Source organism: Aedes albopictus, chromosome 1 (assembly GCF_035046485.1).
Source record: "Aedes albopictus strain Foshan chromosome 1, AalbF5, whole genome shotgun sequence".
Lineage (NCBI taxonomy): Eukaryota > Metazoa > Arthropoda > Insecta > Diptera > Culicidae > Aedes > Aedes albopictus.
The window spans coordinates 27,784,551-27,797,814 of record NC_085136.1 but is presented as its reverse complement, the minus strand read 5'-3'; the positions used below and the strand labels follow the sequence as shown (position 1 = coordinate 27,797,814).

General features: G+C 46.8%; 1 protein-coding gene across 1 annotated transcript in view; it reads right to left on the bottom strand.

Moving 5' to 3' along the window:
- LOC109428421 (G1/S-specific cyclin-D2) overlaps nucleotides 1-13,264 on the bottom strand; it is a 216,864-nt gene that overhangs the window by 121,172 nt on the left and 82,428 nt on the right. Inside the window, exon 3 of the mRNA XM_019704171.3 lies at nucleotides 6,324-6,498. Coding sequence (XP_019559716.3) covers nucleotides 6,324-6,498 — 175 coding nt within the window. The remainder of the gene's footprint in view (nucleotides 1-6,323; nucleotides 6,499-13,264) is intronic.

Sequence of the window (13,264 nt, the reverse complement as noted above, 5' to 3'; positions counted from 1 at the left end):
ATTTCATTATTTATCATACAAGGTCTAAAAGTGTAACACTGAAATCTACTTAAAGACTCTAACGGAATACTTTTCGGAAAACGGGTGTCTCAATCATTGCAGACTAGTATATTTTTTAATATCCCTTATCTGTGTTCTATGTCGCGAAGTATTGGCGATTGATCTGCGTTTTCAACAAAACATTTCACTTCAGAGGTCTACAGCTGGTGTCCCATTCGTGATCCAGAGAATCAAGCTTCTGTTCGGGTGTCCCACACAACTTGCCTCAGTAAGCAAAGCTTGCAGAGCAAAGCTCAGATAAAGCACTGTCGACTATGATCTAAAACCGGGTGTCGTAATAGATCTGTGTTCATAGTAGTCTGTTTCAACGGGATCTAATCCGATATGTTCGCGAGATATGGTATAGCTGTAAGGACTTCAAAGCGAACGGAAACCGGGTGTCCCATCTGTGGCATTTTTTTTTTTAAGTTTTCAGTTGCAATTGGACTATCACATAGCATATTCTAGTGCCGTTCCTCTCTCTGTTCATAATGTATTTTATGTAGCTATGTTCGTATCATATCTAATTGAATATAAAAAAATCACGGGTGTCCCACTCGTAGTAAATTTTTAATTTTCCATAGCCTTTATCTCAACCAGGTGTAAAATTGATCTAGTTCTAAGCCATGATAACGTTTGATACCATATCTACCGATTATTTAGTAAAATTTCGAAATATAAACTCAAACTAGCTGACAGCATCAAGGCGTCCCACCAACTGCCTCACTGTGAAATGAGAACATAATGCGGCTGTCCCATTATTAGCCTTCGTTTTACACTAGTTCTGACTTACTCAATGGCTGTAACGAACCATAGTGTAAAATTACGTATCCCGATCATGGCACATTAACATGCTTCTTTGTGTGTGTTCTAGGTGACCAATAATCCATATGTGACTGCCAGCCTTCCTCAATGAGACTTACGCGTCAGAAGCCTACAACGAGTGTCCCATTCATGATCAATTCAATCAAGCTTCCGTACGGTTGCCACGACTTGCCTCAGCATCATGTTTCGCAGAAGAACTATGTTCAAAAAACCCTCTAAGGAACCATTTGGTATAGCTGATTCAACGACTCTGATAGAATACTAACGACTACATGTCAGAAACATGGTATGTCACATTCGATGTAAATTTCTCAATATTTCAACCCTTGTCCGGCTGTCTTACCCATCGCCTGCCTCAGTTTCACATCCTGCAGATGATATGAGTTCATTATAGTCAATTCCAACGGAATCTAATCCGATACTCGATCCGATATGTTCGAGAGATGTAATGTAACGGTAAGAACATCAAGTGAAAACCGGGTGTCCCATCTGTAAACAACTTTTTAGCTGTAATTCGGGTGTCCACCGCAGGTCCCAGCTCCGTATCAATTACAGCCCAACTAACAAAAGTAGCTGCATAAGAGCTTAAAGAGCAAACGCTTTTGGAAGAAAGCTCGTTTAAGCTCTTATACAGCAAAAATGTTAGTTGGGAGGTCAGATCTGTGTTCGAAGTAGGTGTCTCATATAACATATGGACAAATTGTTGATCCATCTGTATGAATATTTAAGATCACGGGTGCCCCACTTTTTATCTATCCATCAGATATCTAGCAAAATTTTTGAGGCCTATTTAGAACATTCGAAGCTCTTTTCGTATGGTTCGGTACAATCAGCCGATATTACAGAACGAATCACCTTGTCTCCCCATACCTGGGCTTTATTCGACGAACCCATCGCGTTGTTCACTGACAAATTCGACGGTTATTAATCAAACAAGATTAAGTCACTGCAAAACGTTCGTCTCTTTGTGCATCTCTTTCTTTGTCGTGCACTCTTCCAGATCCGCATTCATTGCGAAAGCGCCTTCTGTGTCCTGGCTGCGACTAACTGTGTGGTCCACCTCTCCTGCTTGCGTGCTGCATCATACACCTTTTCAAGGATCCTCACAACTACCGCAAAGACGTCGAACGACAGAGCTATCTGGCAACGCACTTTCCCACGCTTTCCAACAGATGATCAACGCAGCGAGATATTATTTCGTTGCAAAGAAAGACGTTAGCAGCGGGCTCGTCCACCGCGAAAGATCAACATCCTGAGATGCTGCAAACAGCCAACAAAGGGTTGGCCGGCCATCCAGTGGTTTCAAGGTTGGCCTACTATGATCCGCGCACCGCAGCGCGCTAAGGCGTCGGCCACGTCCGGTCGAAAAGGAGAAGAGTGTTGCGTAAACAGTGAAATTACCTCTCGCATCGCGTCACGCCGACGAGATGACAAATCTTGACTTCGCATCACCATCACCATCCCCGTCCGATCCGCTTCCCACCGAGCCCAGCCGAGCAAATGTAAACAAATATTGTTTTTGTTAAAAATTCCGGCTCAAGTTCAAGTCGAGCCAGGCGTGCTTTCCTGCGAGGAGGGGCTTTTCGCTGCGTTGCCGCCGACAAGGGAACGACTTATTTTGTCGTCCACTGCTACGAGCAAGAACAATGAGCGAGCCAATATAATTGCTAAATTAAATACAGTAGACGTTCGATAAGTGCAACATGTTTACGTTTCAGTTACCGAATGAAATTCGCTAACTGCAACGACTGACAGCGGTCAAACAGTTGTCAATTGCTGTTGGACGCAGTCAGAATGCACTCAGAAACATCGCAATGCAGCTGAAGTGCATCCGAAAAACATCGCAACTCTTTTGACGTTTCGTTTTTGGCAGATAGCGGTGCGATAACTGCAAAATTGTTGCACTTAGCGGACTTGCAGTTAAAAAGCATTGCAGTTAAACCGTTTGCACCGAGCGAACGTAAACACAACAAACTAATTAAAATCAATACAATGTGTGGCGCTGGATCGGTGTCCGATGGCGAAGAGGAAGTTTTCGTTTGCGAAATGATTTGTTTTCTTTTGGAAATCATCGACGACGATTGCGCGACTGCTTGCGATACGCCCCTTAAGCAGATTCATATAAAATCTAAGAAAAAATTAAACTAGAGATTATCTGCAAGTTAGAAAAGGCCTTTTTGCGTTAATGAGACAGGTAATGCATCCTAATAAGTGACCTGAACTTCGGAAATGTCGGTGCAGCTACTGAATTTCGTTGTAGGAAATTTAAATTAATTGAAAAGGCCTTTTCGTTAATTTTCACCAACCGCGCAACTATTTTTAAACTTCAAAAAACTAATTCTTTGGCGAAATTGATACGAAAAGGCCTTTCAACTCATTTTGAATTATTCAAAAGATCTTTATCAACAAAATCAGACTATTTTCTTCTCTGTAAAGTGAACTAAAATGCTTCACCAACGAACAATGAAAACAGCTAAAAGGCCTTTACAATTATCGAACGTCTGGTTCGTTTTAAAATTCATAATGCGTTCTCTAAATTAAGAAGTTCATTAAAAAAGTAATAATTTAAAACGCATTTCTCAAATTAACGTTCGTTAAAAGGCCTTTTCACGCAAAAAACAAAAAAAAAACACATCAATTCGACAATCCATAACCTAATGTTTGCGAGTCACTGTCGAAGCTTTTCCAGCCAATCAACCGGTTGCCACCGCTCATCATCGCCGAGTGATTGACGATCAAGGTCGATCACGACTGTAAGTACGGTGTCCGAACCAGAAAAGAAAATGTCAAATCTCCAAACTCATATTTCCGTCTAATTAAAAGCGACTGGTAGCGCTCCTCTATTGAAGCACACGAACGGACGACCCCAAAAGGTGCGCCACGTAAGTAATTTGATCGAGGATCGAGAGCGCAGGAAACTGCCACCGCGAACCGAGGCGATCGGTGATCGCGATCACCCAAGAGATGGTTTTATATTTTTTTTTCTACATTGGAGACCTGTGTGAGGTCTCCCCTTTTAGATTTAAACGAGGATACGGCCGAGTCTCTTGGAGTCCTTTCGATCTGTTTCGCTGATTGAGACATGGGTGGTTTATTGTAGTCACGGTGGTTTGTATGAGATTTGATTATCGTATTGGATTGCAGCCCGTCATGCTTTGCTGTGTAGAAAAAGGGCTTTTCCAGTTGAGTTTCAAATCAGTCAACGGCTCAAAGCTTGTTATTTTAAATTTGATAATGGCTGCCGCTGTCGAGATCGAGAATTACTCAAAACATGAAGAATAATAGCTCAAATGGGACATCTACTGTCCCAATTGACACACACACACACACAAAATAAATATCAATAGAGCAGTTCGTTGTCCGAATTTTACACTTTGCTAACTCATTTGGACACTCTCAATCAAACAAATCGATTGCAAGTTGTTGCTTGTATATTTGAGATAAATTGTTGCCCAAATGGGACACCCGAAGGGCAACATGGAAGTGACAAAACGAACTTTCAACGAATGTTTTTCACTGACACAATGTACACTTCAATGGAACGCAAAATAGGGGACAATTTTTCGTCCAGTTATTTAATGGGACACGGGACACGTGGACAGTTGCTTGTCCATTTCAAACAGCTTGTTGCCAAAATGGGACACCCAAAAGGGACTTATTCCGTGCCCAAACGAACTTTTTGTTTATTTGAGACAGTTTAGCTAGATGAGACACCCGAATGGGACACTTCCAGGTGCCCAAACGGACTGACGATTGCATTATCCAAATACACGTAAAAAGGGACACTTAGTTTGACTAGTTGTTTGATGGGACACCCTACTCATTGTAAATTTACTGTCCCAACTGGGCAACAATTCAGAAAACTATTTCCCTATTAAGTAGCTCTGCATCTAATCTCATAAAATTCCAAAAATTGTCAATCCAACCGTAACGAACTACGCACCAGCTCCATCCCACAAATTGACACGTCAAAATACGTCCATCAAGGTCGGACACGGACCCGGCACCCGTCTTGGACTGGCGATGATCACATTTCGACGGCCGCGGTCCGTGCGGTCCAGCATCCAACAAACCCCACAAAGCGGTTGCAATTTGATCTTTTTTGTGCACAGCCTCCGATCGCCACCGCCACCACGATCAACCTCAGGAATGTCTTTTGTACCCTCTCTGATCCTCGCCATTATCGAAGAGAGCGAAGACTGGCCTCAAAAAAAATCAAACAAATCGGGTGCCAGGCGATCAGAAGGTGATCGAATGACTCGCGCACCTTCTGAATGCATGGACGAAAAGGGTAGCCGCGAGGACCCCAAGTGCAAATCATTCATTTTCGTCAAATCATTTTTCTTATTTCTTTTCCAAGTGCATTTGTTTATTCATAATTTTGGACCGGCGGCACGGCCCTCACACGCTTCGTTCTCGGATCGTTTGAATGCCGAGACTGGTCGGACAATGCAACTTTTGGGCCTTTGCTGGACGATTTACTTTGGCGTGCAAGAAAGTTGCAGGTCGTTAGGACCCAGAAAAGATCGATGATGGATGCAGTTTTTGGCACCGAGATGGATGAGCGACCGGCTTGGGACTTCTGTGGAGTCGTTGCACTCGAAACAGATCGATTTGGAAGCCGGCGGACCGAGAACGATCCAAAGTATTAGGCAGTGTTGTGACCTTGAATATCCGAACCCAAAGCGAGCGGATCACACGCGCAAAGCCGACCAGCTGTGAATGCTAATCAGCCCAGATTCGACTGCCTAGTCGATAGTCAAGGTCATCCGAGACTAGTTCATTGATAAGTTCCAACTCATTGAGAATGAAACAAGTTGATTGTTGAGTGGCTGATGGGGTAGACCCGATTTGAGTAAACAACCTGTCAGTCAGGTTCTAACGGAAACAGTGCTTGGAATAATTAGTGGGAATTGATCACGACGGTAATCGGGGATGAACCCATCAAATGGATTCTAAGAACGATCATCACTTCGCAATGCATCGAACGATTAACATATTTAAATCGATCACTTCGAGGAATGCAGCCAATCAGCAGGCGGCGACTGCTGGTTCCAACTCAGCTGACAGGTTTCATTCATAACCTTTTGTTGCGCCTCGTCTTCTTCTTCACCCGCTTCGCTCCCCGTCTCCATCCCGAAGCTCATTAGAGACGCGAAAGAGCGAAAAAGCTATGCTCAAATATTTATGCTGGACAATAAAGCGCGTCGCCGCCGTTGCCATCACCACCGCCACCGCACCTCAGCCTACCACGATTTGTATTCAAGCAAGCCGCCGTAGACATGGCAACGACGTATGTAACCGCGCTGTGTCGTCGCTCCTCATCGCCTGCTTCGTTTTCACGTAATAATTCAAAACGGCGATCATCGCCTTCGACGCGTCGCGTCGTTTCACGCGTCCATTATGCAATAATGTTTCAAAGGTTTCCCCCGAAGGTTTGCCAATTTCCACACACTTACCTCTCGCCGCTAGGGAGATGAAGGCCTGCGCGTGCTTCCGCACCTTCTCTACGCTAATGTCGTGACACTTTCGGTTCTCGATCGGTAGCCGACACAGGAACAGTTCCAGAAAGTCCAGCGGCGTCACGGTGGAGACGTCCCACTTTAGCCGGCTCAGGACCAGCAGTTCCCATCGCTGCGGAAGAGAGGGAGAGAAGAAAGGAAGGAGAATCAATAAACAGCACAGTAGTAGGCGAGTTTTTAACGTTTGGTGGCATCTAAGTAACCTCTATTCAGCAAAGGCCTTTTCGATAGACAAACAAACGGTTCAAACGATTTTATAAATCATTGAGAACTATGATAGGGAAATAACAGGCCTGTTAAAAGGCCTTTTCATGTGGCGCCACCAGTTTCTTACATGGATGTGTGATTATAACCGAAAAAAGAACTGTCAAGATCAGCTATTCTAAAACTATTCCTGAAAAGGCCTTTTTATTTGTTTGCTCCTAGTGCTCTGCAGTTGTGCATGAATGTATGCAAAAGGCCTTTTCACGACAGTGTTGACAGTTCTTTCTTGGGAATGACGGTCTTATTTATGCAAACCTTATCCAAAAGTTAGATGTAAGCAAACGCTGTTTTTTCTGGATTCTACGGAAGCCGTCGTTTTGCGAAAGCTAAAGCTAGCCTTTTACAACAGGCGTCTTTACGCTTCCACTTATAGGTTCCATGATTCTAGGGAAGCCGTCCCTAAGGAATGCTATTCAAAGCTTCTACGGAATCCGAGACGATGTTTACACGGAAGCCATCAGGCTTCTACAGACGATGTCTCGAGGTTTCTAAGGAGGCCTCTATGCCTCTACAAACCATCAAGTCTCTTATAGAATAGCCATCTCAAGGCTTTTACGGTAACCATCTCGAGGCTTCCACAGAAGCCGTTTCAACGTCGATAGATTTCTGCGGAAGTCTTCTACGGAAACCGTCCCGAGGCTTCTACGGAAGCCGTCCCGAGGCTTCTACGGAAACCGTCCCGAGGCTTCTACGGAAGCCGTCCCGAGGCTTCCACGGAAGCCGTCCCGAGGCTTCCACGGAAGCCGCCCCGAGGCTTCTACGGAAGCCGTCCCGTGGCTTCTACGGAAGCCGTCCTGAGGCTTCTACGGAAGCCGTCCTGAGGCTTCTACGGAAGCCGTCTTGAGGCTTCTACGGAAGCCGTCTTGAGGCTTCTACAGAAGCCGTCCTGAGGCTTCTACGGAAGCCGTCCTGAGGTTTCTACGGAAGCCGTCCTGAGGCTTATACAGAAGCCGTCCTGAGGCTTCTACGGAAGCCGTCCTGAGGCTTCTACGGAAGCCGTCCTGAGGCTTCTACAGAAGCCGTCCTGAGGCTTCTACAGAAGCCGTCCTGAGGCTTCTACGGAAGCCGTCCTGAGGCTTCTACGGAAGCCGTCCTGATGCTTCTACGGAAGCCGTCCTGAGGCTTCTACGGAAGCCGTCCTGAGGTTTCTACGGAAGCCTTCCTGAGGCTTCTACGGAAGCCTTCCTGAGGCTTCTACGTAAGCCGTGCCAAGGTTTCTATGGAAGCCAACGATGCATCTACGGAAACCGTCCCGAGGCTTCTACGGAAGCCGTCCTGAGGCTTCTGCGGAAGCCGTCCTGAGGCTTCTGCGGAAGCCGTCCTGAGGCTTCAACGGAAGCTGTCATGAGGCTTCTACGGACCCCGTCCTGAGGTTTCTACGGAAGCCTTCCTGAGGCTTCTACGTAAGCCGTGCCAAGGTTTCTATGGAAGCCAACGATGCATCTACGGAAGCCATCCCGGGGCTTCTACGGAAGCCGTCCCGAGGCTTCTACGGAAGGCTTCCTGAGGCTTCTAAGGAAGCCGTCCTGAGGCTTCTGCGGAAGCTGTCCTGAGGCTTCAACGGAAGCCGTCCTGAGGTTTCTACGGAAGCCTTCCTAAGGCTTCTACGTAAGCCATGCCAAGGTTTCTATGGAAGCCAACGATGCAACTACGGAAGCCGTCCCGAGGCTTCTACGGAAGCCGTCCCGAGGCTTCTACGGAAGACGTCCCGAGACTTCTACTTAAGCCGTCCCGGGGCTTCTATGGAAGCCTTCCCGAGGCTTCTACGGAAGCCTTCCTAAGGCTTCTACGGAAGCCATCCCAAGGCTTCTAATGAAGGCATCTCGAGGCTTCTACGAAAGCCGTCTCGAGTCTTCTACGGAAGCCGTCTCGAGGCATCTGCGGAAGTCCCATCGAGGCTCCAACGGAAGCCTTCTCGATGTTTCTACGGAAGCCGTCTCTAGGCTTCAACGGAAGCCGTCTCGAGACTTCTGCGGAAACCGTCTCGAAGCTACTACGAAAGGCATCTGGAAGCTTCTACGGATGCCATCTGGAGGCTTCTACGAAAGTCATCTGGAGGCTTCTACAGAAGCTGTCTCAAGGCTTCTACGGAAGCCGTATCAAGGATTCTACGGAAGTCGTTTCGAGGTTGCAACGGAAGCCGTCTCGAGGCTTCTACGGTAAACATCGCTAGGCTTCTACAAGAGTGTCTCCATGACTTCTACGAAAGCTTCCTTGACGCTTCTAAGAAGGGCGCGTCAAGGCTTCTACAGAGTTATCTAGGCATCTATAGAAGTCATTCTGGACATTCACAAAAACCGTGGAGTATTCTGACTCCATTTTTCACCAAAGACTTCGATTCGACAGCTTTTCTAAGTCGTCAACCAGCTCGATCTAAAAAGTGTTAAAAATGACCTCAACTGTTGTAGAAAAATGCGTTCTCCACCCGTAGTACGTAATCGGTCAACGGCTTTTCCCATTATCGTCTAATTATCACATTTTTGAAACCACAACTTTATCCGCAAACCTCCGCAAACGAGAGTAATTATCAGCCCAACGCGTCGCTGACACAAACACAGACGCATTCCTCATCCAGTCATCAAAGCAACCCTTTGCCAACGCGTCGCCGGCGGTCGCCACCTGAGATCTTCAAACAGTTGACCTAATTCTTCTGTCGAAACATTTGTCGACTGCACACCCCCGCAATTTGGCAACGATAAAGAAACGTTTCCGCCTGACTGTGTGAATGTAATTAGAACTCGCATGATGTCAGCTTGTCACACACTCACGGTCGCAGAAGTTTTGCCAAAACTTTTTCCGATGAAAACGAAGATAAAAATTCGCAACATTTGTACATTTCAATATTATCGCAGCCAACTGTGATGGAGACTTAGGGCTGTTCAAAAGGCGTTTAAAACTAATTCGCATCTTTCCGTGAAATTTACAGCTTCACGTAAAGGCCTTTTCACAAGGCGTTTGAAAACAGATTCCAATAGGCCTAATCAGAAGACGTTTAAAATCAGCTGATTTTGTGGGCCTTTGACAGCAAGTTTGACAGTTCTCCTATGAAAATTACAGTTCAGCGTTTGCGCCTTTGTTCGGCAGTTGTAAACAAATGCAAACAAGAATCTGTCACATGAAAAGGCCTATTGAAAGTCGTAAACAAATGCAAGCAAGAATCTGTCACAAGAAAGGGCCTTTTCGGGGAAATTTAAAGATCTACAAGTAAATTTCCCTTTTATCAGTCTAAGCTTAGCTTAACTGTCAAAATCCCACAACGGCTTGTGTGTATGTGTGCGTGCAAGTCCGCAAATAACTGCGTGCAAACGACAAGAACATGCGGTCGTTCGCCGAAACGGAAAGTAAATAATCGCTTATCAAGCGGCGCAGATCCGTCTCCTTCCTTCGTTAGTAGTGTCGAAAACTCGCCCGAAAAGATGTTGTTTACGTGTGTAGAGATAGATAAACAACACTGCGCAAGCAGGAACTAAATTTGGATCGTCGTCGTCGTCGCCTGCTTTGACGACGACGCCCATCGAATCGGGCGGCGTCGAGCAGGCAGAAACAGCTGATTAAACGTTGTCAAGGCAAGGGTACGTGGTTTGCACTAGGAGAAACTGATTCTCTTTTTTTTTCTGCAAAAGTTTGCGTATCGCACACTCCGATTGACGTAACCATGGCAGCAGCAGCAGCAGCAGCAACTCTGGAAGACGACACTGGACTACTTTGGTGGAGAATTGTTTCACTTTCCGGTTGACGCATTTGCGAAATGGTGATTTCAAGCCGACTAGGGTTGCACAAACATTTGCAGCAGCCCTGCGGATGACGTTTCATCTTCGAGTTCAACCCTGACAACGTGGTTCACGAAAGGATCGCCACGCGACGGTGCACAAGCTGAGTTCGCTGCTGATAAGTCCCTTGCGTCAAAATCGAAGGAAAAGTACCGATTAATAGCAGCTGATTTGTGTTTGCAAAGCTGTTTCCTGTGTCAAATCTAACGTCAGAAAGGCGAAGAAAAACGTGGCGCTGCCATTTCGCAATGGCAACAGTGCGACGATAGTGAAGAATCACGACGATCGGACCACTCCCTCGTCTGGGAACGCGGATCGGTCGCAACGCAGCGCAGCTTTGCGCACACAAAATCGGCATTTTAACGCGCCGCATAATTATAACAAATGTCGAAAACGTAAAAACAAGCTTATGAGTTATTGGCTTTTTTCGGGGTTTGTTGGGGCCCAAGGGGCTCGCAGGAGCCGGATTCCATCCGAGCAACCCGAATGTTGTTGCCGAGCGCCGACTCTTTGAAGGAGTTTTTGAGAAGCAGGTAACGAGTTTCGATTTTTTTGCCTGCTGCGGTCGTCCTCTTTTCTTCGCATCGAAGAGCGCGATCGGCAAAAGGACCGGAATATCTATTTAAATGCGAACGGTATGCCCCTCGTCGTGTTGTCGGCTTGGTTCAAGATATGTTTCTCAAATAACAAATGGCGCGTATGATTGAAGCTGCGACCGTGACTTCCAACCCCTTCGACCCGCGTTCCTCCGCCACGTGCTCCGACCGAGGTGACCTTTCGAGCCTTCGCTAATGCGGCGAACGCTTTTTCTAGAGGATCTTTCAACCAGGAAAGGAGCCTATAATTAGGCACTTTACCCGTCGAGATCGGACGCGATTATGGAATCTCTGTTACCGCCGTGGCAACCCGCCGACCGCGATTAACAGAATCAAATCGAAGAAGGCCTTTCATGATTTATCATAATAAACACGTGTTGCCGTCACCCTATCACGTCACGCGTTCATCGATAACTATCAACAAAAATTTCCGCCGCGATTTGACACACTCAAAACTAGAACTACCGTTCGACTACCGCCGCCGCCGCCAAAGATAAGTAGGCCTTTTGTACAGCGTGCGAGGTAAAACAATGCATCTGTCACAATCGCGCCTACTGCGTGCGCTCGATGCAATCGCCATAGCCGTGCGTGCGTGCGAACCATTAAACGAGGTGTTATTAATCGAGAGCCATTCATTATCGTCGCTCCATTCCATTAGGTGGCGGCGATCGACGAATGCGACGCGGAAGGGCGCCGCTGTCGCCGCCGCCAGCCATGAATGACGATCGATACGCGTCGATAACGCAACAAAACGAATCGACGCCGAAAGCGAAACAGTCGAAGACGCAGACTACTCGGATGATGATGATTGTTTCTCATTATGTGTTACAGGATTTTTAATTTGCTTTTACCAAATATGAAAATTATTAGGCCTTTTCGCCTGCCGGCGAACCCGCTTCGGGTTATCGATGAATGGTTTTCGTGGGCTGGCAGTGGAATCCGAATCGACCGAAGAGATCGGCAGCCGTCGATAGGTGACTTGCAGAACTTCGAAAATGGAGGAAGAGTTCTGTGCCGCCGTGTCCATGCGTCCGTCAGCGATAGATATTTAGACAATTGGAACTATTTTAATTGGGTGTTTCTACTTCTCGGAATGGGATGACGATTCAATTCCGAGTCGAGGACTAGGACGCCAGGATGGAAGGGCGACGGATTCGTGGAACGATATTTACCCGGAGGTATGTGAGGATCGTCATGTAAAAGCGAACAAGTGCGGTTGGAATTCGGAGATCCCGTCCGTCCGTGGTCATCATAGGCATAATTTGTTTGGCCTTATCGATCGATCGACCGATCGAAGGACGATCGAAATCTGGAGAGGAAGTTATGTCGGAATGGTAATTTGACGAATGGAAATTGAAAGGGTTTGAGTGGATTCCTCGGGAGCCACAGAAGTGTGTATTTTCGACGAGATTACAATCATGGCGGCTTCAGCGCGACATCAAACAAAAGCCGCCGTCACTTCCCGATGGAAATCGTCAGGGCGTTTGCCAAGAAGCTCTAAAGAAAATTACCGGGTTTATTGTAAGGACGCCGTACCAGGGCTTCTCTGCGGGAGCCGCCAAGGCATGTCAACAGACGCCGTCAGTGTGCATCTGCGCCGCTGCTGTAGAGAAACCCTGACGGCACTCCCGTCAAAACACCGAACAACAACAACTAAGCATCATGACGGAAGTGCCGTCAAAGAGCGCCACCCAGGCTTCTCAACAGAAGTATAGTTAAGTTTTATCTACGGAAGCATCGTCAGGGTTGTTCAACGGAAGTGTAGTCAGAGTTTCACTAGCCAAGCACCATCAAGGCATCTACAACAGCACCTCTAAGAAATTTTCGTCATGTCTTCTCTGCAGAAGCAGTCACGGAAGCGCATTCATGGTTACTCAACAGATGCCGCTTACTAGAACTTTTTGACGGAAGCACCATCGGTAGCGCCATTAGAGCTTCTCTAAGGGGGCTTCAGCAAGCCTTCCCTGCAGAAGGTCCGTCAGGGCTTCAGAAGCAGCGCCATGGCTTGTCGACAGAAGCCCCATTAGAACTTATCTGTGGAAGCGCCATCACGGCTGCTCTGCAGAAGCTTTGTCAAGGTTTCTCTACAGAAGCCGGCTACGAAGAATTTCGACTAGAGCACCGTCAGAACTTTTTAGCAGAAGTACCATCACGACTGCTCTGCAGAAGCTCCATCAGGACTTCTGCCGCCACGGCTTCTCTGCAGAAGCGTCGTTGAGACTTCTCGATATAAGCATCAACAGAGCCT